Source organism: Tamandua tetradactyla, chromosome 6 (assembly GCF_023851605.1).
Source record: "Tamandua tetradactyla isolate mTamTet1 chromosome 6, mTamTet1.pri, whole genome shotgun sequence".
NCBI lineage: Eukaryota > Metazoa > Chordata > Mammalia > Pilosa > Myrmecophagidae > Tamandua > Tamandua tetradactyla.
In genome coordinates this window covers 168,526,633-168,553,930 of record NC_135332.1, presented here as the reverse complement: position 1 = coordinate 168,553,930, position 27,298 = coordinate 168,526,633, and the positions used below count along the sequence as shown (strand labels likewise).

At 43.6% G+C, this 27,298-nt stretch overlaps 1 protein-coding gene across 1 annotated transcript in view; it reads right to left on the bottom strand.

Annotated features, from left to right (window-relative positions):
• Positions 1–27,298, bottom strand: part of FER1L6 (fer-1 like family member 6) — a 178,839-nt gene that overhangs the window by 104,976 nt on the left and 46,565 nt on the right. Inside the window, exons 4-12 of the mRNA XM_077167599.1 lie at positions 23,013–23,067; positions 22,786–22,917; positions 19,625–19,687; positions 16,250–16,328; positions 13,795–13,951; positions 13,046–13,232; positions 11,884–12,076; positions 7,875–8,227; positions 2,431–2,539 (exon numbers count right to left, since the gene is read on the bottom strand). Coding sequence (XP_077023714.1) covers positions 2,431–2,539; positions 7,875–8,227; positions 11,884–12,076; positions 13,046–13,232; positions 13,795–13,951; positions 16,250–16,328; positions 19,625–19,687; positions 22,786–22,917; positions 23,013–23,067 — 1,328 coding nt within the window. The remainder of the gene's footprint in view (positions 1–2,430; positions 2,540–7,874; positions 8,228–11,883; positions 12,077–13,045; positions 13,233–13,794; positions 13,952–16,249; positions 16,329–19,624; positions 19,688–22,785; positions 22,918–23,012; positions 23,068–27,298) is intronic.

Sequence of the window (27,298 nt, the reverse complement as noted above, 5' to 3'; positions counted from 1 at the left end):
GTGTCAGCAAGCAGAAGCAGGCTGCCTGGCATCGGGGATCCAAGTTCACGTCCTCCCAGGGCAGGGCATTAGGTCTCAGCATGGAGGTGGCAAGGGCGACCATCAGACCAAAGCAATGGCATCAACAGTGACGATGAGCCATTGACTGCATTTACCTTACTTTCTCTTTTGTAAAAATGACATAAATTATATATTAGAAAATATAGTGGAGGAAAAAGGAAAAAGATCATTTGAAATCTCAAAACCCAGTTATAAGCATTTTTAATATTTTAGTGTATATCCTTCCAAAACTTTTCATGTAAACATTGATGAGAGATTACTAGTAGATAAGTCATTTTGTAACTTGCCTTTTTCATTCAATAATATACCATGACATGCCTCAGAATTCCTACAGTAGATGCTGTTGGTGCCCCACCCGGATCCCCTTTATCAGACAGGGGCACCCAATCCCCAGGGGCTGAGATGGCTGTTAACAGCACACAGCTACCAGATTCTCTGGGGAATTGCCCTCCCCTGATGGATACTGCCTCTCCCTGGAGCACATAATGCCCCTTATCCTTGCGGGAGGCCACTGACTGACTGATAAGGGGATGCAGAAGCCCAGCCCCATGCCTCAAGGCAGGACCAAGACTGTTGTGCCTCCTATGCCTGAGCTCCCGTGGGATCAGGCTGATTCTGGAAAGCAGTTCCGAGTGGGGCCATCCCCACTCTTCTAGGAAGACCTGCCCTCTCCTCCTTGCACTCCCCATCTCCCAAGAGCACAGCACCAAAAACTCACACAAAACCCCAGCCTCAGGCTCTGCTTCTTGACCCAGTGCAGGTTCCAAAGTATCAAAAGTATATTCCTACCATTCCTCTACTCTCTTGTTTTTAATTAATTTATTTAGATGTCTGTAAACTTTCTGAGGATGGAAATGGCATCCTGTTAGTGTTTGTATCTTCGGTGCTGTCTGCAGGTCATGGCACAAATGCAGGTTCTCGATACATGGTTGGCCAATCCATGACCTCGGTGTGCTGCCACGCCCACAAGCCTTTCTTCCCAATCTCATTCCAGTTCCCTCCTCCTCCTCTTCTCCACTACTCCCACCTTAGCTTAGAGCCTAACAGGAGACACAACGGTGTCCTAGGAGGAGGAGGGAACTTACACTTTGAAGACCTGGTCTGAGTCCTCTTTCTAATGTTCACCAGCTGGGTAAATTCAGATGATTGTTCAACCTCTTTGGATATCCATTATGGTTGAAAGCATTAGGTTTGTGGTAAACGAATCTCAGCCCCAGACAGTGTGAGCCCAGGAGGGTAACTGGGTGGATCAGGGTTAGGGTTGTTTAGTCATATAACAGGGAAAATAATTGAGGCAACTTGGAGGAGAGCAGGTGAAGGGAAGCGCCACATGGTCTGAGATGGACAGAGAAGGAAGTGAAACGGGAAAGGAGACAGAGGAAAGGACAGGATGCCTCCATGAGTCAAGGGAAAGATTTCATACTAAAAGGAAAGGAGAGGGCTAGAGGTCAGATTAGAGAATGGGATTCTGGAAAGTAGGAGTTTAGAGGTGGGGACACCCCCACTTAGGCAGCTCACTGCCCTCCTGCATAGCCAGGTCCACTAAGAGACCAGCCTGCCTAGAGGAAACGTCTTCCTTGGAGACACCCCAGATCATCCCACTTGTCACATCTGCCCACACATCCTTGATCTCTGCCTTGGAGCCCCCACTCTCAGCCTCCTTTCTATTCCTCAGTTTTTGGATACCTGAAGCCAGCTGTCAAGTCTCTCTCAGCCCCCAACCAACCTCTTTTCTCAGAACTAGCCTCCTAGGTCCTTCTACTTTCCTTATAAAGGCGCACGTCCCAAAACACATCAGCCACAGAGTCACCCTCTGGACTCGCAGCTTGGAAGACTTGGGCTCCATCTCCATGTCTTCTGCTCTGTTGAAAGAGAGCTGCTCAGCTGTGACCCAACACCTTCTCAGACGGAACCTTCTTTCTTGGAGTGGTTTTCCCAGCTGCACAGGAGCCCAGGAAGATGGCTGGGAGTTCTAATAATAGCACCTACAAAATGCCTGGTATTTTGAATGCATTAACTCAAACCCTTGCCACAATTCCATGAGGAGCTAGTCATCTTTTTTTATAAGTGAGAAACTGACACCCAGAGAAGTCAAGTGAGCCCAGGGTCACAGAGCCAGGATTATTCATCCAAGCCTGTCTAAATCCAAACCTACACTCTTAATAATTATTTTGCTCATTTTAAAAAGTATATGCATATAAATCTATCCCTTACATATTGCTGAGAGTGGACAAGGTGTAGTTAATTTCTTCTGTGGTGCCCCCTTCCTACAGAGTACTGTTTTCTTCATAGAAGACACACATTCACTTACTCAATAAAGAGTTACTAAATCCACTATTTATGCGAGGAGCCAGGCTTGTCTGCACTTACCAACAGAAACTTCAAAGCTAATGGGCTTATCTCCTATCTTCCGGTCAATCATGGTAGCTTCGAAAAATGTTCCAAAGAGTAAAAATTCCTCATATCTTTCTGGCACGAGCTATAGAAAGAAAAAATTGTTAGCTAGGACTGGCTTTTTCTTCATTGTCTCCACAGGAAATTAAATTAGTGATATTAACCTGATCAGATTTCTATTCCTGGACACTATTTGGGCATTTGTATCCCACTTTCAGCCTGACACAGCACATTTCTCTCCTAACCAGACCGGCAGGGATCAGGGCCAACAGATTGCAAATCCAAATGCAGCCATGTATCTAGAATGATGCAGCCTCAACCTTCTGATTTTCTACCTTACAATAAATCGCTTAATTTTAAAGGCTAAGTTTGGCCTCTGTACCTTTGTAAGATGCTGTTGGGGAAGCAAAGGCCCGGGATCTCCTTCTGGTGATCAGGCATTTAGAAAACAAAATCAGAGACCAGATATGCAGAGTCAAAGATTCAACCCTCGCATTTGAATGGGGCTCTATGGTCACATGCATTATGTTACTCGGTCCTCTTAACCTTGAGACATGAAAATTAGCATCATCCCCTTTTGCAAAGAGGAAAACTGAGAAAATTTGGTTGTCGAGTAACTTTCCCAGGTTTCTGGTATTTTTAGATGCTAAGATCCAGTGCTCTTTAAATTCTAACGTGTTAATCCAGTGCCTTGGTGCTGACATAGTCAACCTGTACTCCCCGAAAAAAGAGAAACCTGGATAAAACGAGAAGGGTGGGGAGGCATCCGCCTGAACATCAGGCAGTCACCACGCATCTAGGACGCGCTAACTACTACGCTGGCAGGGCGCCGTGGCTGACGCAGACAGGGTCACCTAGGCCCTGGAATTACTTGGGCTATGGCCTTTGAAAAGCCCTAGAGGGCATCTACTGCAACCGCCACCTTTCAATTGAACAAACCAAAGCCCAGAGAGATGCAGGGACTTCCCAAGGCCACACAGCAAGATAAAGTCAGTTGAGATTTGAGAGCTGATCTCAGGCAAAGCTGCCGTCTCAAGGAGCCTGTGGTCTGGAAAACAGGATGTGACAGATCCCAAGACAGGAGCCATCACAAGGTAATTCACAAGTATTTGCCAAATGATGCTGGGAGGCGGGGATGCAGCCTCGCATGTCCAGCAAAGGGGCCAAATGAGCCTCACCACGCAGGCTGTGCGCCCCGGTTTTGCAGCTGGATTTGTCAAATTCCACGGAAAGGGCAATGCGAATAATCTAAGGCAATAAAGCAGCTGTGGGCCTTGGTGGACCTGCTACCCATTCAGTCAGGACTGAACTCTGCCCCTCAGAAAGCCAAAGGGTTTCCACGCCCTTAGAGCAAAGTGAACCCTCCGCTCTCCTGAACAGCAGGAAACATTCCTATTGACCAGGAAATGTCAGGAGGGGTGGCAGCCCGGGGCTGGGGCTCAGTCACAGCGCAAACACCTCCCGCCTGCTGCCACCCCATCCACTGGCTGTGAATTACCCTCTTGTCTGGCCTTCCGGAAGCTGAGTTAACTATCTGGGAGAAGGTGGAAAACTATTTGGAGACCTGGAGGAGATGTGAGCTGGTGAGCAAGGAAGAGGGGCCACAGGCCCCACAGCCAGACAAACCTTCTTCAGATCCCAACTCCACTGCTTCCCAGCTCATTGACTTTAGGCAAGTCAAGCCACTCACTGGGTGTCACTTTTCTTATCTGTGAAATAAACGTCAAAATTGGGCATGCGAGGGAGAAGTGAGCTCTTCCACCCAGAGTACCTCGTCCAAAGCCTGTACATAAGAAGCCCAATAAAGGGGAGCCATGATAACTCGTCTCTCAACAGGTCAGAATGTCTGTCTTAATCCTACCCATCCTTCAAGGTCCAACTCAAATGTCTCTTCCTTCTGGAAGCACACCGTGATTTCCCAAGCTGGAAGAATGATGATGGGTTCTATTTATTGAGTTCTTATCATGTGTCAGATGAGGTACTAAGAATTTTACCTACATTATCTCATGTCACCCTTACCACTCCCATAGGAAGTTGTTTTTGTTATGCTCATTTATAGATGAGGACACACAGACCAAAAGAATTGTCCAAAGTTACTAATCGCGGCTAATATTTATTGAGCACTTACTCTGTGCCAGGCTATGTATTAAGCACTTGGCATGTATTAATTCATTAAATCCTTACCTTGAGCATGTGAGGTCAGGGTTATTATTGGAAATAAGCATAAAGAAGTTGAGTCACTTGCCCAAACATTCAAATGGAGACTACGTTAATCCGTAGCCTAACCAGGAACCACGGTTTAAAAACAGGTGGCTTATTTGAGGGCCCAGCTTTTTAGTCATTATGTTTCACTTCCTCTGGGAAATAAGAGCACTTCATGTGTACCTTCTTAAAGTCCTTTTCTCCTTCTATGTCCTGTTACATTTATTTGCATGTCCACTCCATTCTACGTCATCCATTCTACTCCATGCATTCAGATTCAATTTTCTTTCCTACTAATCTAAGGATGATGTTTAAACAAGAAGCAACTCAGTAGATGTCCACAGAATTTTAAAATTAAGCACACTTATTTGATTACCTTCGCTTTACAGAAGTTTGGCTCAGGGTGACTAAGCTGTGCTGGTGGTGAGGTAGGAGCAAAGAAGGCCTGGCTGCAGCTGGGGAGACTGGAGCATGAGGGCGCTGGGAAGCCCCAACAAAAGATGCTGCAAGAAGGGACCTTGCCATTTTGGTGAGGGCAAGCTCTGAGCTGCTCGGACTCTGCAGAAGGTTGAAGTCTGATGTAGTGGTTTTAAAATAGGCCCACAAATTCTTGAACAATCCTCTCCTTAAAAGTTAAGCCTCATTCCTCTTCCTTTGAGTGTGGGCTGGACTTGGCTCATTTCTAACAACTAGAGCATGGCAGAAGTGAACAGTGGCTTCTGAGGCCAGGTCAGGAAAAACACCATAGCTGCCTTCCTGCCCCCTTTTGGGTCCCCCATTGTGGGGAAGGCAGCCGCAGGACCATGAGGCCACACCTGCAGCCTGTGGCGGGGGGTGGGAGGTCCACGTGGTGAAGAAGAGCCGTATGGAGTGAGCCACCCTAGAAGCAGATCCTCCAGCCCCAGTGACACCCCAACCAATGTCTGCACTAAACCTCTGCAGAGATCCCCAGCCAGAAACTGAACTGAGCTATTCCCAATTCCTGATCCATATAGAAAATAAAGTGTTTGTTGTGTTAAGCTCTAAATGTTGGGGTAATTTGTTATGCAGCAGTAGATAGCTTATCAACCCAGAAAGAAACTGATCACAAACAAGGAGCCAAGACAAAAAGAGAAGGCAGGAGAAGTAAGGTGTTGAATGATGTCTGGATTTCCCTCTGCTACTGCCTTTTACAAATAGTCAGGATGGCTCCCTGACCTTGTAGACAAATGCACTCTGTACCCCACGTGAGTTCATAGTCACCTTGGTGTCTGCTAGAATTTAGTTCACAGATGGCCTCAGCAAAGCATCTGAGAGCTAGGTATTGACTTGGCCTCAGAAGATCTTCTTCTAGACCCTTTTTTACTTGCAATCCCTGTTCAGGAAAGAATGGCCAGCCTGAAGTCTCAGCAGGGAAGACTGCCAGGTGGACAGATACCCAGGATATTAGCACAGTGGCTGCTAAGCTACCCGCTATCTGGCAAAGTCCAAAGTCAAGTTTCAAAAGTTGGTTATCTTTTCTTTTGTTTCGGATTTGCTATTTGGTGAGGGTGTGTTTATCCGTTATTTTTCTCTTTGGACTAATGGAAATTGTCCAAAATTGAGAGTGTGGACAATTGTACGACTAAGTGAGGATGCTGTAAGACATGGATTGTTTATTTTGGACATTATCCGTGATGCCCAATGGACAGAGGAGGCCAAAGGGTACATTGGCTGAGAAGCAGAAAAGCAAACTGAGGTGTGTACATATGATGGAATATTGTGCAGCTACAGGAAAGAACGAAGTCATGAGGCATACAACAAAGTGAATGCGCCTTGGGGATGTTATGTTGTGCAAAAAAGGCCAGGAAAAAAAAAAAAGAACAAATATTGTATGACCTCTTTTAGAAAATACTTAAAGAAAATCAGGGCCTAGATTATAAGCTCTTATAGCCATCACATTTAGTCTAGAGTTGTAAGTGTTAATTTCTAGAAAATTAAATTTATTTTTAAAAGTTGGCATCTATCCTGAAGAAATATGAACACATGCACGCTCACACAAAATCATATAAGGACGACGTCAACTCTAACCACAACACATATATCCAGAGAGAATATTTCCAACATCGGGTTCAGCACAGAATACTGAGCAGGGCCACAAATCCGAAGTCAGCCACCAGGAATGAGGACAAGAGCTCTAAACAGCTGCCCACTGGTGGTGAAAGCGAACCAGAGTCACAACCTGACTAGTAGGAAAAAAATAAATTGCACGCTTACTACGTGTGTGCCGGGGGTTAAGCTGAAACTTTTACATGCATCCCCTCAGTAAGGCTCCCGAAAAAATTTATAGCAGAGAGACACCATTGCCCCATTCTGTTGATGGGCAAGCAGAAACACAGACAGGGGTTCGGGTGAGGGCCATGAATAGAACCAAAGTCCTCAGGTTTCCTACCCGGTGGGCCAACCTCTCCCCAACACTGTTCCTTAGGCTGGATCAGATTCCAGCAGTGAAAAAAATATGGCTCTTCTAAGGCGAATTGACCCCCCATGTTATAATCCTTTTACCAGCCTAGTCCCCCAGGAATGGACAGATCCGGAAAAACAACCATCATCATCTTCCGACCAGAAAGTATGGTCTGGCTGATCCTAGAAGCAGAATTAACCAAACTGGGTTGGAATCTACCCACTTCTACTATTAACACAACAGGAAGCTCTCTCATCTGTTTAATTATGACTAAACTAAACTCTTGAGAGGTCATTTACAGCTTATATTCATCCTGGAGCCCAAGATGTCCTTCTCATAATATGTAACTGGGCTGGGGAAAACTGTGAATGTGCTTTATGGTGAATAATAAGGGAGGATAAGAGTTCCCTTGGGTTGTCATGTCCCACGGGCTTGGGGCAGGGGAATAGATTTCTCCACTTTTCAAGTTCCACCTTGCACCTACTCTCATTATCTGGCATCTGAGCATACACTAAACTGACAAAGCCAAACCAAACCAGGCACGGTATAGTTTAGTCCTTTGCCCCACCACCCACTCCCACCTGGCCCCCAGAATAGGAAACATTTACAGGATAGTTTCAGTTTTTGGTTTCCATGGGAATCTGGGATGGAGGGGGGGATGCAGAAGGAATTTATCCTGAGCAGGCAGCTGGGATGTGTACAAGGAGATGGAGACCGGCTGCAAAGGGCAGGTCTGGGCCAGTGCAGATTCTGCCAGGGGGGTTCAGGCCAGTGCTCACAAACCGGGGCCACCTACCTCGGGCCGCACATCAAAAGGCTCCACCTCGACCTCGGTCGAGTTCATTTTGCCGGAAGCCTGCTGGGATTTTCCGTCGTCCGTTTTGTCTGCCTTGTCCTTACTCAAGCCTTTGGAAGATTTGGAGTCTTTGTCCTTGGAAAGCAACTTGAGATCCTTCTGGGCCTTGGAAAATTTAGACTCCTGGGCCCCTCCGGCGAGGATTTCCACAGCGATTTCCACCAGGATCCTGCCCCTGAAGGACACGCCTTCCCCAAAGCCTTCGTTCAGTTCCTGATAATCGTCCATCAGACTCTGGTTCCTGGGGGCGCCGTACAGGTGGATCCAGGCAGGCCCAAAGGTGGGGAGGAAACCTAGGGAGACCCAAGCTGCTGTCATATGATTGTGGCTTCAAAGCCTCTTATTTTTTGCTTTATGAGAGTTGGGCACAGTCATTTCAAAATATCGGATACCAAGAAAAGGCAGAAAGCAAACATTTACAGGATAGGCCATCACCCAAAGACAGCCACTGTTGTCTTCCTGCTCTATTTTCTTCCAGCTTTTCTTCTCTGCCATGCTCACACTTGCTCACAGTTGCAATAATACTGGAATGCCAGTGGGCATCCTTTTCTGTTTTTACCCTTCACCAACTGTTTAGTGACTCCTGATAAGATCTAAGTTTACCAGGCTGACACTAAGCACAGCGCAGTGGAGAACTGAGCAGGAATGAACCTGGGACAAACAAATACATATTTCCACTACGAATGTCATGAAGGAGATGTACTTTGTGCTCTAAGAACAAACAGACTGATGGAGTAAGGAGAGGGATTAGCCAGACAAAAGGAGAGAGCAAAAGTGTTCTCAGCAGAGGGAACACCACCTGCCAGGTGGAGAGAGCTTGGAGATAGAAGGGGCTGAGAGAAAAGTTCCTGTGGTGGCAGTTCAGGGAGCAGGCTGTGTGTGAGGAGTTTGGGCAAGTGGGCAAGAGCTCGCTTTAGCAGAGTCTTGAAGCCTTTGATGTGGATTTTGGACTTTATCCTAAAAATGGTGGGGAGATTTAAAAAGGGATTTAAGCCAAGATGTGACTTGAGCATTTCTGTTTTAAGATCACTCTGGCTGCTGTGTGAAAGTTACAAGAGAAAATGTGGGTAAATTGGTTAGGGGACATTTCATCGTCAAAATGGAAGCTATCAGTGGCTTGGACTACGATGAAGGTAATGGAGACTGAGAGAACTGAGTGTTCTGAGAGCAGCTTTGAATTTAGACCTGAAAAGACTTGATGATTTGAACCCATTTTTGGATACGGATTTTTCCTTTGTTACTCTATGCCATCTACATATAGAGAGTGTCTATAGAACATTCTGTTTACGTTCTATGTTCAGGCAGCTCAGGATGGCGGAGCTGAAGCAGGGCTGCCTGGGCTCGGATCTCAGCTCTGCCACTTTCAGGCTGTGTGACCTCAGGCAAGTTTCTTAACTGCCCTATGCCTCGGTTTCCTCCTCTGTAAAATGGAGATAGTAATAATATCTTTGTCATCTATCAGGATTAAAAGAGATAATATCTATTAAGTGCTTCACACAGGACTTTAGAATATGCTAAAAAATATTAGCGATTACAATGAATAGGTGTATGTATCATAACTTGTTTACATCCCGTTGGTGGACAATTACATTTCCATATTTTTAATTGTTATCAATATTTTTATGTCTACATTCTTTTTTTGCTGTGGATTGAATTTTATCCCTCCTTTATTCAAGAAATGGAAATATTATGTTAAAAGAGATAGAAAGGTTTAATGGTCCCTGGTATCTACTTTTTAGCCCACTACACATCTTCCTAAATACCATCAAGAGATTTCCGATTGTGTAAAGCTTGTTTACATCTTGTTGAGAAATCGTGTAGAAGGGCTGAGTGTGCTTTCTGTGCAAAGCAATCCCACGGTAAACACTTCTGTAAAGGAAGAATTAGACAATAGATATTATTGAGGTCTGTCTAGGGTCATCACCCTATAAAGAACTGTAAGTCTTGCTCTCTGTTCTAGTTTAACTGGGGAAGAAAAATAAAGTAATTATATATCATGCTAATTACATATATAAGATATATATGATGCATATGTATATGTGTGTGTATATATGTGTATATATATATACACACACGTATACATATACACACACATATAATCAATTAGTGCAAATTTATAGTTCAGAGAAAGATTGCCTTGAGATTTAAAGGCAGGAGGACTTGTTGCATTATGTCGGGAATTATTACCTACAATTCAGATTTTGCAAATAAAGAACTATATACTGAGTGGATGCTCATTTGCCTGTCTCCACCTAACTGACAGTTTATTAGCTGGGACTCCCCTTTCGCTTCCATGGCCCCCGAGTGTGCTGTCAGCAGCACCTCTCTGCTGTACTCGTGTTCTTTCTATGATCATTTGGAAATGTGTAGTTCTATGTATTTTCCAATCTGGTTATGCCCGATGTTCCTATTATTTTCATTATGTAATGTATTTAAATATTATAGAAACTTGTAGATACAAGAATTTCTCTCTCCATAAAGTAAGTTGAATATTTTGGAATCATTTAACTGAGTCAAGTTGCTAAAAAACTACTACTGAATAAGATATAGGCAGGACAAATATAAAAGACTGGGGAAAAAAAGAAAACCTAGAAGGATTCCACTTTTAATTACCTTTGCAGGTTTTTGGTTTGTTAGTTTTTGCAAGCAAGATAACATGGAACTCTAATCAGGAAACCCAGGAACAAAGAAAAGCACTTGGCCTAACGTCAAATGATTAGAGAACGGATTCAAATTTAGATTAAGTTAAGGGGAAATACATAAAAAGTATATTTATCATTTCTATGAGCTCCTTCTTTAATCATTTTTAAAAAATTAACTCACCATACTGTAGGAGAAAGTGTCTCCCCCTAAACAAGAATCATCTCTACTATAAACCTAAAATTTATATTAACTACCATTTGCTAAAAATTGCTTTTCTTGTCCCCAGTGCTATAAAATTATAAGAATGTCCTAATGGTACAGGAATCTAAAAGAATTGGCTCAGCATGAAAACTATCACACTCTCTCCTTTCAGCTTTTCATGGCACTAGCAAATAAGGGTAGGCAAGATTTTTTTTAAGTCCCTCATTTATGCTAAACTTGAATGTTACATGTTTCGGGAGAACCAGAAATCACATAGATAACCGGTAAATGGGAAGGATCCACATGCCCAAATCATACAGGACATGATGCTTGCATCTTTGGATTGGGGAGAAAAGAGAAAGAAAGGTGGAATGAGAAGGGTGATGTGAGTTTTCTGAAAAGGATGGAAGTTTTCCCTGAAAACATTCCGTCTCTGAAAGGGAGACTTTGCTAAGTTCCAACCAAAAACTGTAACTGCTAGAGATATTACTAACCATGGTAGCTTCTGTATTTTTCTCCTCCTCTGGGAATGCTTTGTATTTATCTCAGTGCATCATATAATCCTAACACTAAAAGAGACCCTAGAGTTCATCTAATCCAGAGATCAGCAAATGTTTTCTGAAATGAGCCAGATGATAAATAGTTTAGAATTTGTGGGCTAAAAGGCAAAATTAAGGGTATTATATAGGTATTTATATACCAAGAGAGAAAACAAATGTCCACACACTTTTTTAGACCATTTATATGCATAAAACCCATTCTTAGCTTTTGGACCATGCAAAAATATGTAGCATGATGGATTTGGCCCATGGACTATAGTTTTGCCAATCCTGGAGCTCTTCTAAACTCCTCATTTTTCATTTAAGAAACCTAAGGCCCAGAGAGAGGAATTGACATCCCCAAGGCCACACAGCAATATCTGAGGAAGACCTGGGACAAAACCCCCTGGCTCCCAGAGCTCCGTTCTCCCTGCTGGTCTGCACCTAGCCCAAACCACAGGCAGCACAGCGGCACAGAAGACGCCTAGCACATGCTGGCTTAAGGCCTCCTGTTTCAAAGTGAGGGCTCTAAATCAACAATCTCCAAGTCAGACGTCTGACTTCACCTTTGTCTCCATCCTGTTCATTGGAGATTTTCTTCAGGTCGATGAAATGGGTTGCCAGCGCCACGTCATTCATGCTGCCTTCGTCCCACACCTGGATTTTCACCCTCCGACACAAGGGAGGGAACATTTCCTTGAAGATCACCTGCTCGTGCCACGCGGGGTCAGCGCAGTTCTTCTGCACGGTGGTCCGCCCCTAAGAGCACAGCCGGGAGGGGGGGAGCCGTGGGAGGGGGAGAGACACTTTAAACCAGCTGGAAACGTCAAGTGAGCTGCTGAAGTAGATAGAAAACCTGCTTCCCACCCCCGTGAAAATCGGATGAACGTTACTGACAGCTACTCAGTGCCAGGCACGGTGGATGAAGCTGAATAACACACGGGCCTGTCCTCAGGAGGATTTCATCCTCCTAACGGGATTGGGGTGCAACTAAACCCATGGTACAAACAGGAGCTTTTCCATGCACTTCTGGGAGTGCAGAGTATACGATGAGACCCTTAGTTCGTGTTTTATGAAAGTGTGATCTTATGTGAATCACTTCCCTACTCTGAACCTCAGTTTCCTCATCATAAAATGAAGTTGATATTCATATGTCCTCCAAAGTACTCCCAAATCCAAAATACTACAGTGTTCACATCTGCCAAGGGAGAGGTCAACTAAGCAGATGTGTTGAGGAAAGGGAACAACGTGTGTGTTGGCTGAAGCGTCACCATCTAGCCAACAAAGACGAAGCTCTGATCGTGGACCCAGGCCTGGAACTTCGATGACTCTTGAGCAGGGAACAGCAGGGAACAGAGACATCCAGGTCTACACTGGACGAAGACTAACCGGGGAAGGCTGTGGAGCTGATTGGGAGGGAGGGAGGCAGTGTCTACAGGGCCTGGGGACGGGGTCACAGCTTTAGACAAGTAACCAGAGATGGGAGAGGCGGCCTCTCTGCCTGGGTCCAGCAATCACCCGTGGCTTCTCTTCATCAACTCCACTGGAGAGGGGATGGGCAGCCCCCCCCCCCCGATTCCCCCATCCATGGGAGTCCCTGCCGCTTTCTGACAAGCTCTCTTTCTCGAGGCACTTCCCATTTTTTAATTTAAACTGAGCTCCAAATGCCCTGGGTAAAGGGAAGGCCTCCGGCCCAGGCCTGCCATGGGGGTGACAATGGTTCCTTACCATCTGCCCCGCGAAGGAGACCTCCACAAAGGGATCCACAAGGTCCTTGCTGTCACCCACAAACGCTTTGGTGACATTTGCCATGATGCTGGAGTTCATCTTGGGCAGTCCCTCAGCTTTGTAGAGCCTCACATAGAACCTGGCCCAGGGTCTCTCTGAGGGAAACCCCTGAGGAATCAAAAGGTTCCTTAGAGGGGAACAAAAATAAGAAAATTAAAAGCTCACTTCAATAGACTAGAAGCAATTTAGAGGTTGAAAGGAAGATCTGAATAGATGAGAAAATATACAGAAAGATTAGGATTCGTCCCTGAAAGTAGCTTTCTTCCTGGGGTAAATGGCTGCAGAGCCTCTGAACGGGGAGAATGCAACCACGTTCAGGTCCTGGGGTCATGGAACGAACGCTGTCTCTACTCTGGACCTGAAAGGAGGTGCATTGAGACCTCCCACCACACCAGTCAGTCTTGAAATTATAATCCCTTCTAAGAAAGGTCAGCTAAGCTCAGGAATAGCTCTCTATGGTGGCTTATTACAGGAGGACAGACTACTCATGTCCTACGAGCTGGTCCCCTGAAGAATACAGCTTTGATGAGACCCATCTTGGTGCCTCTGATAGAGCAGAAGCCCAGGTGGACGTGCCATGGACTTGGCAGTCTAGAGTGCCCATGAGGAAAGAGGTGGAGAGAAGGAAAGACATACTAAAATCGAAACACATGATTCTTCTTGTATGGCCCTGGAAGGACCTGTCTCACTTTTCAATCTGCTCCTCGGCATCGGAGGTTTTAGGGCTGGTCTTTAAGACGTCACCTTTCCCGACCACGCTAATGTCACACTTCAGGTACCCCTTGGTGCCAGTCCTGATGTCAGCAGGGTCGGTGAGCAGGGCCCACTTGTCACAGAACTGGTGGCCTGCAAGAGTGTCCTGACACTCAGGTGTCCTGCACAGATGGGCTGGGCAGCTCCACGCCAATGCTCCCCCACACCCCAGGGTTCCCCCACACCCCAAGGCTCCCACACCCCGGGGCTCCCACACACCCTCCTCCCTCCTCTGTCCAAGATCATAGCTCTCCTTGGGTCTCAGGCCCGCCTCCCCCTCTTCTGCCCTCCTTTCCCTTTGCCGCCTGCTCAGTCCTCTGACTCTTTCCCAACCTCCCATATGTCTTTGAGAAGCCTTCAAATCAGCAGGAATCACCTAAGCAGGATTCTAGCTTGGACCAGATAGGGAGATACTAAAGGAGTGTAAAAGTCACACAAAATTTTCCCTCGGGCCATAAATGTGGCTGATGGATATTGTTTTTTTTCTGATGGATATTTTTGTTTGACCTATACTGTGTATCAAAATTTCAAAAGTTTTTACAAAAATCTAGGCTTCAGGCTGACCTTAAAAAAAAAAAAAAAAAAAGGAAGATCTGACAATGCCGAGTCCACATTTCCAGATGACAGCAAGTGGCAGAGGGAGCTGAGAAGCCACCCCTCCTTTCCTCTGGGGATAAGCCTGCCGTTTCCCACAGACTCCCTCACTCAGTGATAACCACTGCTTGTGGTCCATGAGCTGGGACTCACTGGTGAAGAAACGGAGCCTTCCCAAGGGGAGATAAGTTTGTGCTGATGCTGTTACTTATTAGCTCTTGACTTTGGACAAATGACCTACCTCTTTGTTTTTCAATTTCCTATTTATCATGAACAATAACAATCATTATAGCAAACACTTCCATGGCATTCCATAGTCATCATTATGTGCTAGTTCTGTACTAAGCACTTTATACATATTTGTTATTTTACTTAATCCTCCTACAACCCTGTGAAGTAGGAACTATTTTCTCTCTGAAGACAAAGCACAGAGAAATTAAGTCATTTGCCTAAGGTTGCATAGCTAGAGAGCAGCAGAGTGGGATCTGAACCAAGGCAGTCTGGTTTGAGTCCATAGTCTTTTTTTTTTTTTTTTTTTTTATCACTCTGGGATTCATCAGGGCATCACTCTGGACAAACCAGCAAAATCTCATGTCCTACCTGAGATTCGAAGTACTTATGGTGTTCAATCAAACTATCTACATAAGTTATATTAGGAAATGCACGAGTCAAAATATAAACTTTGTAACAAATCATTTTTTGCTTTAGTCTCACACAGAAGGTGACATTTTAAAATATTAATCACCATCTATTTTCAGCACCCTGCAATAATGACATTCCTTTGTTCTTCCTCATGCAAAAACATTTTTAAAATTGTATCTTGTACATTTCACTATTATTATACACTCTAGGCATTCCTAGATTATACCATCTCAATCTTTAACATCTATCTTTCTTTCTGATTTCATTTATGTCCCCAGCCCTCCTCCCTCTATCATTCTCACATGCAGCTTCATTCAGTGTTTTAACATAACTGTATTACAGTTAGGTATTATTGTGCTGTCCATTTCTGAGTTTTTGTATCCAGTCCTGTTGCACAGTCTGTATCCCTTCAGCTTCAATTACCCAATATCTTACCCTATTTCTATCTCCTGATGGTCTCTGTTACCAACGACATATGCCAAGTTTATTCAATAATGTTAGTTCATAGCAATGAGACCATACAGTATTTGTCCTTTAGTTTTTGGCTAGTCTCACTCAGCATAATGTTCTCAAGGTCCATCCATGTTATTACATACTTCATAAGTTTATTCTGTCTTAAAGCTGCATAATATTCCATCGTATGTATATACCACAGTTTGTTTAGCCACTCGTCTGTTGATGGACATTTTGGCTGTTTCCATTTCCTTGCAATTGTAAATAATGCTGCTATAAACATTGGTGTGCAAATGTCCGTTTGTGTCTTTGTCCTTATGTCCTCTGAGTAGATACCTAGCAATGGTATTGCTGGGTCATATGGCAATTCTATATTCAGCTTTTTGAGGAACCGCCAAACTGCCTTCCACAGCGGTTGCACCATTTGACAACTGACTTAACTTCTACACTGCACTATCCGTGCTGCACATCCTCTCTCACAACACAAAATGAGATGGAATTTATATGCTCAGAACATATAAAATAATTTTATCATTAGATTGTAAACTGTTGCAGGCAAGAGCCACGTATCATTTAAGTTTGTCTAACTGGTGTTCAATGTTATTGAATGAATGGTTAAGCGGATGGATGGATGGATGAGATGACCACTGGGTGCCATAAACCCAGGAAAGAGAAAGAAATTGGGAGGCAATGCTCTCTTACCAGGTTGGCTGTACACAGTCCCCAGGTCTACTTTGAAAGAGCCAATCAGAATGCTTCCTATCAGTTTGTGATGAAACACCTGAGGAGAGATGGAGCGGTGAGTCCCACTAGCTGTACCTTTGAGGATGAATCTGTGAAATGGGTACTGCAGAGAAGATTCTAGGCCTTGAGCCTTATCTGGAGAACAACGGATTTTGGTCATCAAACCTGAGAGATGTAAAAGGCCTCCAGAAGTATCTTACCTGTACCTCTTCCTCCCAGCAGGTGTCCTCTCTATTGAGTGACACACAACAATTCTGCTGCCTGGAAGTTTACTTTAACTGAAATGAACCCTAGTGCACGCAGCCCACACTTTGACACCCATCTCTGCCCACTGAAACTCTACCCATTCTTCAATGCCCAGAGCAAATGTCACCTCCTCTAAGCAGTCCTCCCTAACCCCCTGCAGCCTTTTTCCTTGAGTTCCCACAGCACTTTGCTCAAAACTCTCTTGGAGAGCTCATCATGTATTGCTTTAAGAAGATTTGGACACAAGCTATATTGAGAAGAAGGGAGGTGGTCATCCTCCACACTCTGTGTGGTCAGAAGGCAGTGGAGTGCCAGGGTCGGCTCTGACAGCACATCTGAATGCCAATGTCGTAAAGATGAGGAAGGACGAAAGGGAGGTGGCAGAGCTGGTGCTGTGCCCAGAAATCACCAGGAGTAGATTAACCTTTAACCCAGAAAAGAGAAATCCTGAGTATGTGGAGAGAGGGCAATGGTTATTTGTGTCTCCAAATCTTGGGGCTGTGGAGAGAGGGAGTAGGTTCTCTGTGTGAAGATAGATTTCAGCTCAATATAAGGACATTTGATAACAATTAAAACTTCCTAGCAATGGATGGATTTTCCTAGTGGTAGTGAGCTCCCCAACATTGGATGTAATCAAGGTGTGCCCCAAGAACCCAAGGTGGTGAATTTCTACATGAGCTGAACATAGATAGCCTCTGAGCTTCCTTCTAACCATAAAATTCTATGTGTTTCTTGAATCAAGGACAGTTTCCTATGTCTTCTACCTTCCATAAGATATTGTTCATAATAGGTGTTCAATAAATATTTAGTGCATTACGGATAATTAATTGAATGACGGATGAATGGAAGACTTTTGTGGGTTCTAAACAGCTCCTTTTGGCAGAGACAATAAGAAACAATAAATTTGACTGCCTTCAAGAAATGACAACCCTTCCCATTTCCCTTTCCACTCTTTCCCATGTCCAAACGTTCCAGATATTAGAGAACCTAGGGGAAGTAAGGACAGCCTTACTGAGGAGCTACGAAGGCCACACACACAGAGCTCACACCAACCCCTCCTGCTTGCAATTGCCAGGGCAGTTCCCGAAGGCCCAAGCACGAATGGAAGCCTGTCTCAGGCTCTGTCTCGGGTCACAAGCCTCTAGATCCCATGGGCAAGACAGGAAGCAAGAGCCCCAAATGAATCTTTAAATAACACGAGGCCTCCCCAAGTCAGTCACCCAGTGGTCGAGATCCAGTCAATCTTGCGTGGCCAAGCATCATGTCACACGAGCTCCAGGACACCTTGCATGGAGGGCTGGGGGTCCTGCATGTCAAGGGAAGCTGTTCTTTGGCAACTCCAGAGTCTGCTAGAGCCTGGCTGTCCCTAAAGCATCTGCTTACAGCCCTCTCCCCTTTTCCTCCCACATCAAATTTATTCTGGGCATGGTGACTTTCAGCTCGTGAACCAGCAGAAAACTTGTCTCAAATGCCCCTCTCTGAAGAGGAGTTTTCTCTTTAAAAGCTCTGGTCTCTGGCCCTACAGATCATTTAGGGACACCAGAGTCTCATCTTCTTCCAAGTTGGAGGAACAGCGATAGGAAACTCCAGCTTCAAGCCTTTGTCTGCAAACCCACATGCCCCAGAGACAGGCATGACCCTTTACTGGCTACTAACTGCTCATCTGAAATCCAGCAAGTGCCTTGGGAGCCCACTGTAAAGCCAGCCTTATGAATAGGCAGTGGCCTGTGTGACGCAACTTAAAGTCCTGGACAATGCCTCAGGTCCTAAAATATCTTCTGCACCACTTGTCATCATGCTTGAAATTCAAACATTAAGAATGTTTTGCTCTGGATGTTTTATTGCATGCTTCAAGAGTCACATTCTTCAAGTGCTTCTGGCAAGGATAATGTCATAAGTCTACTATCAGCTAAGCTTTTAATCCAGGACCTTGCTGACGGCCAGCTGTGGCTAAAGCGAACTAACTGCTGAGATTGAATGAGTAACAAAAATAGGCAAAGGGGTCTCTAAGACAAATTTTGCCATCTTCACAATTCTGATTAAAGGTGGTGCTTCAGTTGAGGAAACCATTTCCTTATTCTCTACACATCTTGCATTGGCACATAAAGTAGCAATTCTTCCCTTTCAGAACTGTTTGGAAGAAAGCACTTACCCTTCCGCCCCCACCCTCACCCCCCCCCCCCCCCCCCCCGTCCCTGCTTTCAGGCATATACACTCTGAAACCCCTCTCCCGGGCAGAAGCAGTGATTGATTGGACTGGTAGATAGAAACGACCTGTCATTCACTGGGCTCTGTCTTTACAGAGAGGCGTGCAGTTGGTAACAACTTTACTTGGCCTGCCCTTCCCTCTATTTGGGGGCTAGTAGAGCTTCAACATGGACATTTTCCCTTCCCATCTCTGTTCTCTATGCAGTGGCAAGACAAAGCAGCTGGCTAGACCCGGAAGCTCTCTCTGTTTCCACTCTCCAGATGTGATCTGAGGAAGGCAGCAATTCCCCTGGGAGGGCTGAGGAAGGGTCTACCCAGCAGATCCAACCCCCCTGGGCAGACACTAAGGTCTACACTCAGAGCCTTCCATTATGAAGCCCAGGGATTGCTGCTGATCACTGCTTGCTTCAAATCACTCTCCGGTCCACATTACCATTGATGAGGCGGATATATTTGTTTCCTTCCTGATTCTTGTTTTGATTGCTCTATTTATCACCAACTATGAGGGGGAAGGGATGTGATTAATTACCACTGATGTGCATATCATCCCAAGAGAAACACTAACATTCCCTTGATAAAAGGAAGGAAACCAACTGAATGGCAATCCATTAAGATGTCACCTGAAAGTATATGTTTCACATCCACATATCAGGAGGCTGCACAATTCAATTCATAATTGCTTCATAGTAGCTTACAAAAAGCATAGATTTTTCTTGAGACGCTTTTCTTTCCCAAACTTCTTTGTACTCATTATTTCAAGTTCTAGCCTGTTGATTTCAGACTCACCAACCCACACTCACCCTCCTGAGTCTATTCTTCCCTTGCTGAGCTGTCCCAGCTCCCTCCTACCTTTCCCCACCCCTCCAATGGAATACTTACTGAGATTTTAATGATCTTATCAAAAAGATGCACTTGGGGTCCAATGAAGTCGAAGACAAAGTACTGTAAAACACAAAGTTTACTCTGAGCATCAACTCCAAGTTGGCATCTAGAACCTGGGTCCTATTCCTGGAGAGGACTTAGATCATATGTGTGTCTGCAAAGGACACAATGATATGAATGGATTGACTCCCCTGTCGAAGATCACTTAGGCTGTTTTCAATTTTTTTTCACTTAAAAAAAATGCCACTATCCATATCTTTGGGCAGATATGTATAAGTAGTCTCCTGACATGGACATCATAAGTAGAGTTTTTGAGTCAAGGGTTATGTGCATGCAAAATTTTAGTAGACAGTATGAAATCTCTTTCCAAAGGAGCTAAGCCATTTTACATTCCCATGGGCAGCATATGAAAATAGCCACTTCTCCATACCTTTGTCAACCCTTCGTATTGTCACTTCTTTTCATTTTTTGCCTACAATGATCAGTGAAAATGGCATCTCGATGTGTTTTTAATTTGGAGTGAATATGAGTAAAATCTAATTGTCTCAGAATTTTTCATACATCCCTGTGAAATTCCAAAGAATGAGCAGGGAGAAAATGAAAACAACTTATAGACATGGAAGATCTCAAATATTGAGAAAGTCATTAAACTTTAGAGTTGGAGAAATTAGCTAGACCAGTCATTGTATTTTATAGTTGAGAAGCCTGCAGACCAAAGAATTTAAAAAGACATGCCTAGGTTTACAGAGCTTGTTATTACTGGACTTGGGACCAAACCTCAGTTCCCCTGAAGTTGCCTCACAGGAGTTCAAGTACATCACACCATCTGACCTTTAAGTCTAGTTCTTACCAATTGAGAGCTTGGAAGGCTTTTTCCTAGAAACTGACTACCAGGTTTCCCCCAGGTTTCTGCTGACCAGGACTGAGTCACACAGCCATGCTGTGGCTACATAAGAGGTCTCCTGCCTTTGTGATTGGAGGTCATCTCCATCAGGAAGAAAGATCAGGAATGGAGTTTTGTTGTGAGCTGGGTGTTCTGAGAGCCAAAGGGGTGGGGGCTTAGGGTGGGAGGACCCTGGCTTGTCCTGTCTCTGAGCAGCATGGTGGAGGAATGACGTAAGGATAGGATTGGGTGTATCGGCAATAGGGAAGGGGGAAGTGATGACTCATAGCCTGCTTTCAAAGGGGTAGATAGTAAAACCAAAATGTACATCCTTTAGATATCATCATCCACTATAATAAGAGATCTTCAAAAATGGAGGTGCTTAGATATCAAGGAAAAGTTACATTATATTCAGTGTCTTGCCTTTAAGAAAATAGGAAAATACATATTTTAGGAAATTTTTTCACTATGTATGTTCAAACTCTTTAAGAATTTTAGAGTTCAAAATTTCTTTTAGGAGGAAAAATCAGCAATATTAACTTCCTTGTTCTCTGATAAGGCTAAAATGTATGCGATGCTACAGGTTGCTTTGGGCCTAATAAATTGGTTCCAACATCATATTTATTGCCGTACACTGAGTTTCACATTTCCAAGCATCTGCCTCAGGTTTCCTAGAGCACTGGACAACCCCTATCCCATTTTCCTAATGGGAAACGATCCCTTAGAGCTCTTCCAAACTGGTGCCTGTAGTATTTGGTGGACTTTGGACATAACAGTTAGGCTTAAAAGCTGTAACAAAGGGTTTTTAGTTCATTTTCTATGCTTTTATTTGATTTCCTACTGATTTCACTCTGGCCCAATCTAATATCATTTAGATTCAGAACTTGTATGCCTAAATAAATACTAATTATAATAATTAACAAATCTGTAGGGCTTTCCAGTTTCAAAGCATTTTCACACACAGGATCTTATTTGCTCTTTCTCAATGTCAAAAGGTTTTTAGCAGGCGGGAGGAACTGCCACCTTCCCCTCTGGGTAAAAGGCTTAGAGGCAGGAGTGATAAAGAGGTAAGGCGTTAGCAGCCCAAATGGAATTTGGGTATTTTTCTCTTGATTTCATCATCCACGATGTCCCTGCCTTCCCCTCTAATTATCGTTCCACATTAGGAAATAATTAAGAGTTACTGCACTTTTGGTAATTCACGGTGTCCAAGTGCCTGTAGGGAAACAGCACTTTCCTGCACTGATAGTACGAATCTAAACTGTCACCTCTTTGAATGGCAATTATGCCATATTAATCAGAACTTTAAATGTGCATACCCTCTGCCCCAGTTATACCATGTAAAGGTTATTTACATAGCAAAAGGCTGGAAAAATTATGATATCCATCAACAAGGGACTGAGTGGTAAATTATTTGTCTAGTGGAAGACTCTCCAGCTGTAAGGGAAAAAAAATGAGATTGACCTCTATGTTTTGATAAGGATTAAGCTCCGCTCCAAGATACATTGTTTTGTGAAAAGAGCCAGGTCTAGACAGTGCGTATAAAGTGCTACCATTTTTTATTTGTATTCTTGCACATGCTTGAAATATCTCTGGAAAGATACACAAACACCAGGTGAGAGGGGATGTCTCTAGGGAAGGGGCAGAGGCAATCAGGGGACCAGAGCTAGGAGGGAGGCAGTTTCCATTATGTCGTCCTTTATACACCTGGTATCTTTAACCATGTTTGTTTGTTTGTTTGCCATGTGATATCATTTTGATTTTAAAATGTGAGTTTAGTGTGATTAATATTTGGAAGCTTTGTGTCTCTCTTCAATGTTTTCCCTCCCATTTCTACAAAGTTTTAAAAAAATACAAATGGTTTCCTTTCCAACCCTATCTCCCTATTTCAAAATTCCTAACTAACTTTCAAAGAACAACCTGTATCTTCCATCCAACCTTTTTTCTTTTTTTTTTTAAAGGATGGGACCCAAATTTATATCAGATGAAGATAGGCTTAGAAGAAATCAGATAATGGGGTCTACCGGGATTTTGGAAGAGAAAAAAAAAAGCAATGAGTTTAAAATCAGGAGCTGTTCCTTGCCTCCCCTTCGCATGATCTTGTCGTTAAAACGTGCGAGGCTGCGATCCTAAGGGGAGCCTGGTGTTACATGAGCGAGCGCGTGGGCAGCAGTGGACCGGACGCTGCCCTTCCACTTGGCTGCAGAGAACCCGGCAATGAATGGCCGTGAACTGGGTGTGGCTGAAGAGAATGCTGGTGGCCGCTGTGACTCACCTCGTTGTAAAATGGGCTGTTGGTCCCTTCCTTCACCGAGCTTTGCTTCTTCTCATCCCCAACCTCAACGATCACGACGGGGTCGATATTCTCGCCCACCAGCTGGCGGGCCTCGGTGACGGTGACGGCAATCTGCAGCGCGGGGCAGGGTCAGGGTGGTCGCCGCGCCGGAGCACGCGCGCAGGGGGAGTGGGGGCAGGCCGAGGGCCCAGGGGTCGCTCACTTACTTGGTAGTTCTGAGATTTGGCCTCCCCATCATGGATCTTAGCCACCAGTTTTGACCTATCAAAAAAAAAAAATAGATCAGTTTTCTATCAGTTGCCTGTTTGACCAAGCAAGTATACACTCTAGATTCCATAAGCCTCAATAATATTCTCCCAGGTAACTCCAAGTGCTTGATGTACCTGATCAAGTGTACATCAAGTGATGTACCTGATCACTGATATCATGCAACATATTCTCTCTGCATTTCCCGGGGAGCCACACGTTGAGTGGACAAGTGACTCTCAAGGCCTCAGTTTCCTCAACCCAATGGAGCTAATGGACAGCACCTACCACCTTAGGGACAGCTAGAGTCAAGTGCATGCAATGCATGTGAAGGTTTGACCCAAGAATGAATTATAGCTCTTATTACCAATATGATCATCAGTACTGCTTATTTTTTACTTGCTGAAGGAGAGACGGTGGTGGCTCAGTAGTTCAGTGGCACAGCTGGGTCTACATAAGGATCTCCCAGTCTCCTGCCTGACCCTAGCTACAGGACTATTTTGCCATTTCTAATAGATGTGACAATTCTGAGTGTCATGGTTGCTTTTTTTTTAATGGTTATATGATAGGCATTTTAATTATTTAAATATGGAAGTTACTTTTGCTCCTTGTTAATACATGGTGAAAAAAAAATTCCAATTGTATAAAAGAATTTACAGTGGAAGATGAGTCTCTCTCCTCCCACAGATCCCTATGCCCCTTTTTAAATAGTTTCTTAGTTGGGCATTAAATATTTGAACACCCCCACCCCACCATGGCCTGTTTTTTTTTTAAAACTCCTTAGAGAGAGATCCTCTAGTAGTGTTCAAATTTTGCACAGCTTGATATTTGTGAAATGTCAGGATCTGAGCCCTTATCTCAGTCTCCAAATATTTGGGGATTTTCTAAATCTCTTATTAATTTCTCATTTAATTTCTTTATAGTTAACAAACATTTTTAATGATTACAGTTTTTTAAGAATTTATGAAGACTTGTTTTCTGGCTCAGCATACAGTCTAACTTGGTGACTAGTACATGTGCATTTGAAAAGAATCTGTAATTTGCAGTTGTTGAGTGTAGTGTTTTGTAAATGTCAATTAGACCAATTAAGTTGATGATTTCAAATCTATATCCTTTCTGATTATTCTCCTCCACCTTTTCTTTCTTTTTTGATCAACTTGTTCTTTCCATCACTGAGAGAGAAGTGTTAAGATCCTTAGCTACGATTTTTAATTTGTCCTTTTATCCCTTTACTTTTGACAGTTTTTGCTTCATGTGTGTTGAAGCACATTATTAGGTGTACACATGCTTAGAAATGCTATGTGTTTATGTTAAATTAACTCATATTATCTCTGGTGATACTTCTTGATTTGACATTTTGTCTGGAATGTTAATGCAACTATACAAACTTTTTTGGGGGACTTCCTTTCAAACTATCTGTGTCTCTATGTTTGAAGAGAGTATCTTATAAATCACATAAAGTTGCTTCTTAAATTAAAAAAAAAATCCAGTCTGACAATATTTACCTTTTAATAGGGGTATTTTCTCTTACAGGTAATTTAATTATTGATACAGTTTTCTTCTGGCTTTGTTGTTGCTTATGAGAAGTCAGTCAACATTCTTATTGTTTCCCTATGTAATATGTCTTTTTAAGAGATGTCTTTTTTTTTTTTACATGGGCAGGCACTGGGAATCGAACCCGGGTCCTCGGGCATGGCAGGCAAGCATTCTTACCTGCTGAGCCACCGTGGCCCAAAAGATGTTGTCTTTACTCTCGATTTTCAGCGGTTTGAGTATGATGTGCCTAATGGTGATGTGTTGTGTGTTTTTTTTTAAACTTTTTTTATTGTATAGTATAACATGTATACAAAGCAAAGAAATAAAAAAGCAACAGTTTTCAAAGCACTCTTCAACAAGTAGTTACAGGATAGAACCCAGAGTTTGTCATGGGCTACCATACCATCGTCTCAGACTTTTCCTTCTAGCTGCTCCAGAACATAGGAGGCTAGAGGGCTTAATATTATTTGTCATCACAATCAACTTTGTTCCCTTCTTTTTTTGTGAAAAATAACATATATACAAAAAAGCTATAATTTCAAAGCAGAGCACCTAAATTAGTTGTAGAACATATTTGAGAGTTTGACATGGGTTACAATTCCACAGTTTTAGGTTTTACTTCTAGCTGCTCTAAAATACTGGAGACTAAAAGCGGTATCAATTTAATGATTCAGGATTCCTATTCATTTGTTAAATCCTATCTTCTCTGTACAACTCCACCATCACCTTTGATTTTCCATCCCTCTCTTTAGGGGTGTTTGGGCTATGGCCATTCTAAATTTTTCATATTGGAAGGGCCTGACACTAATATGGGGTAGGGAGATGGAACTATCTGATGTTCTGGAGAAGCTGGGCTAGGTTTCAGGACTTATCATGATTGCTTTTGAAAGAACTGGCAAAGGAGAAAATTGGAAGGAGCAACAAAGATGTCATCTCAGGGAGATTTTATATTCCAGGGGATTTAATTTATTTGGACTGTCACAGGTCATTGAAACCAGATGTATAACACCTGGGCAGTTAGAGATTGGATAATAGCATAAAGAAACGAAGAATCCCTGCTGTCACAGATGCAGCAATGACACAGGAAATGAAGTGAGCTTGAGTGAATTTTGTGGTCCGGGTTTCTAACAATGCGGTCTTGCATTTGCCTTCATTTCATTTCTGCTGATTGTAATCGAGTCCAGCAGAGAATAGAGTAGAATAGTCAGAATCTCAAGATATTTGGAGTCAGACTGATCTATGTTAGAATATTTGTTCCCCCCAAGTTGTATACTTTGAGATGGTTTTTAGCCTTATTTTCCTCATCTGAAATTGGAAATAATAATTTCTACTATATAGGGTTGCTTTAAGTATTAAAAGGGGCAGTGCATGTAGGAGAGGGTAGATGTCATTTACTACGCTCATCAATAAAATGACAAATTCATATTGATCATTTGCTGTCTTAAAACCCTGTGCTAGGATCGTTTAGGGCAAAAACAAAGATGAATACACTTGGTCTTGGCCCTTGCAGCACTAACAGTCTATCCAGGAGAGAAAGAACCAAATTTAAAGAGAAAAACAGTATGAAGGTTAAAACAGGACACCGAAAACATATGCTAGGACTTCAGAGGAGAGAAAAAATGCCTGAGGGCTGAGGTGGGCAACAAAGTTTTTCCTGCAAAGGTTAGAGTTATGTTGAGCATTGGTGGGTGGGGAGAATTTCTTTTGTGGAGAAGGTGCTATTCCTTTTGCTGACTTCTCTTTCTCCGGCCCTCCTCCGCTTGGCGCTGTTATTGTTGTGAAGTAAATGTCAAGGGATCCATTGAAGGATATTAAAAAATAATCAAAATCTTCATTCTGTGGCTGGGGGGAGGGATCATCATGGCACAGCACAAGGAGAAAGAATTGTGGTTTGTGCATACACACTGCATGTCTTTCAAGTATCAATCTCTAAGCTGCAGCCTTCTCTGATTTACACCTGTCCCCCTACGCCCCTCTGCCCCCAACATGCATACATTGTCATCCTGTTACAGCCCAGTACCAGGGCTCAGCATCTGCCACTTAGAAAAACATTCATTCCTTTTATTACTAGAAACAACCCTAAGTGGGAAGATAAGGGAAGGGCATGATGGATTATCATGAATAAAAAGCTGGCATGAATAAATATGGTAGACTGATAGCATTGCTAGCCCTACATTATTGGTTACTCTGTAGGCAGATTCCCCCATAACGTTGTAGCCTGCTTTGACAAGGACTGGCCTTATGACTTCTGTTAGCCTATGGAATGCAGCAGGAGTATCTTTTGCTAGTTCCAAGACTAGACCTACTGAGGCCCTGTGCACTCTCCCTCTCGAGCGCTGCCTCTGCCTCCATTGGAACAATCTCCAGCTGACCTGCCGAAGGATCTGAGACCAGGTGGTAGCAAGCCCAGTGGTCCCAGCTGCAGTAATCCTGGACCAGCCTACAACCAGATGACCCCAAAATAAAATCAGCAGGGCTGCCCATCTGACCCATAGCTGACCAAAGACATGTGAATGGTGAATCTGCAACTAGCTGGGAGCAGCAAAACAATCAAACTGATCTGCAGACTTGTGAGCAATAATAAATACTTATTATATTAAGCCTCTTGATTTGGGAACAAGCCATTACACATCAATAGCTAATGGACACAGCAAATCTTGTGCAGAGGGCCCATTTGTTTTGACATCTTGTGGGGTAGTAGAAGAACCAT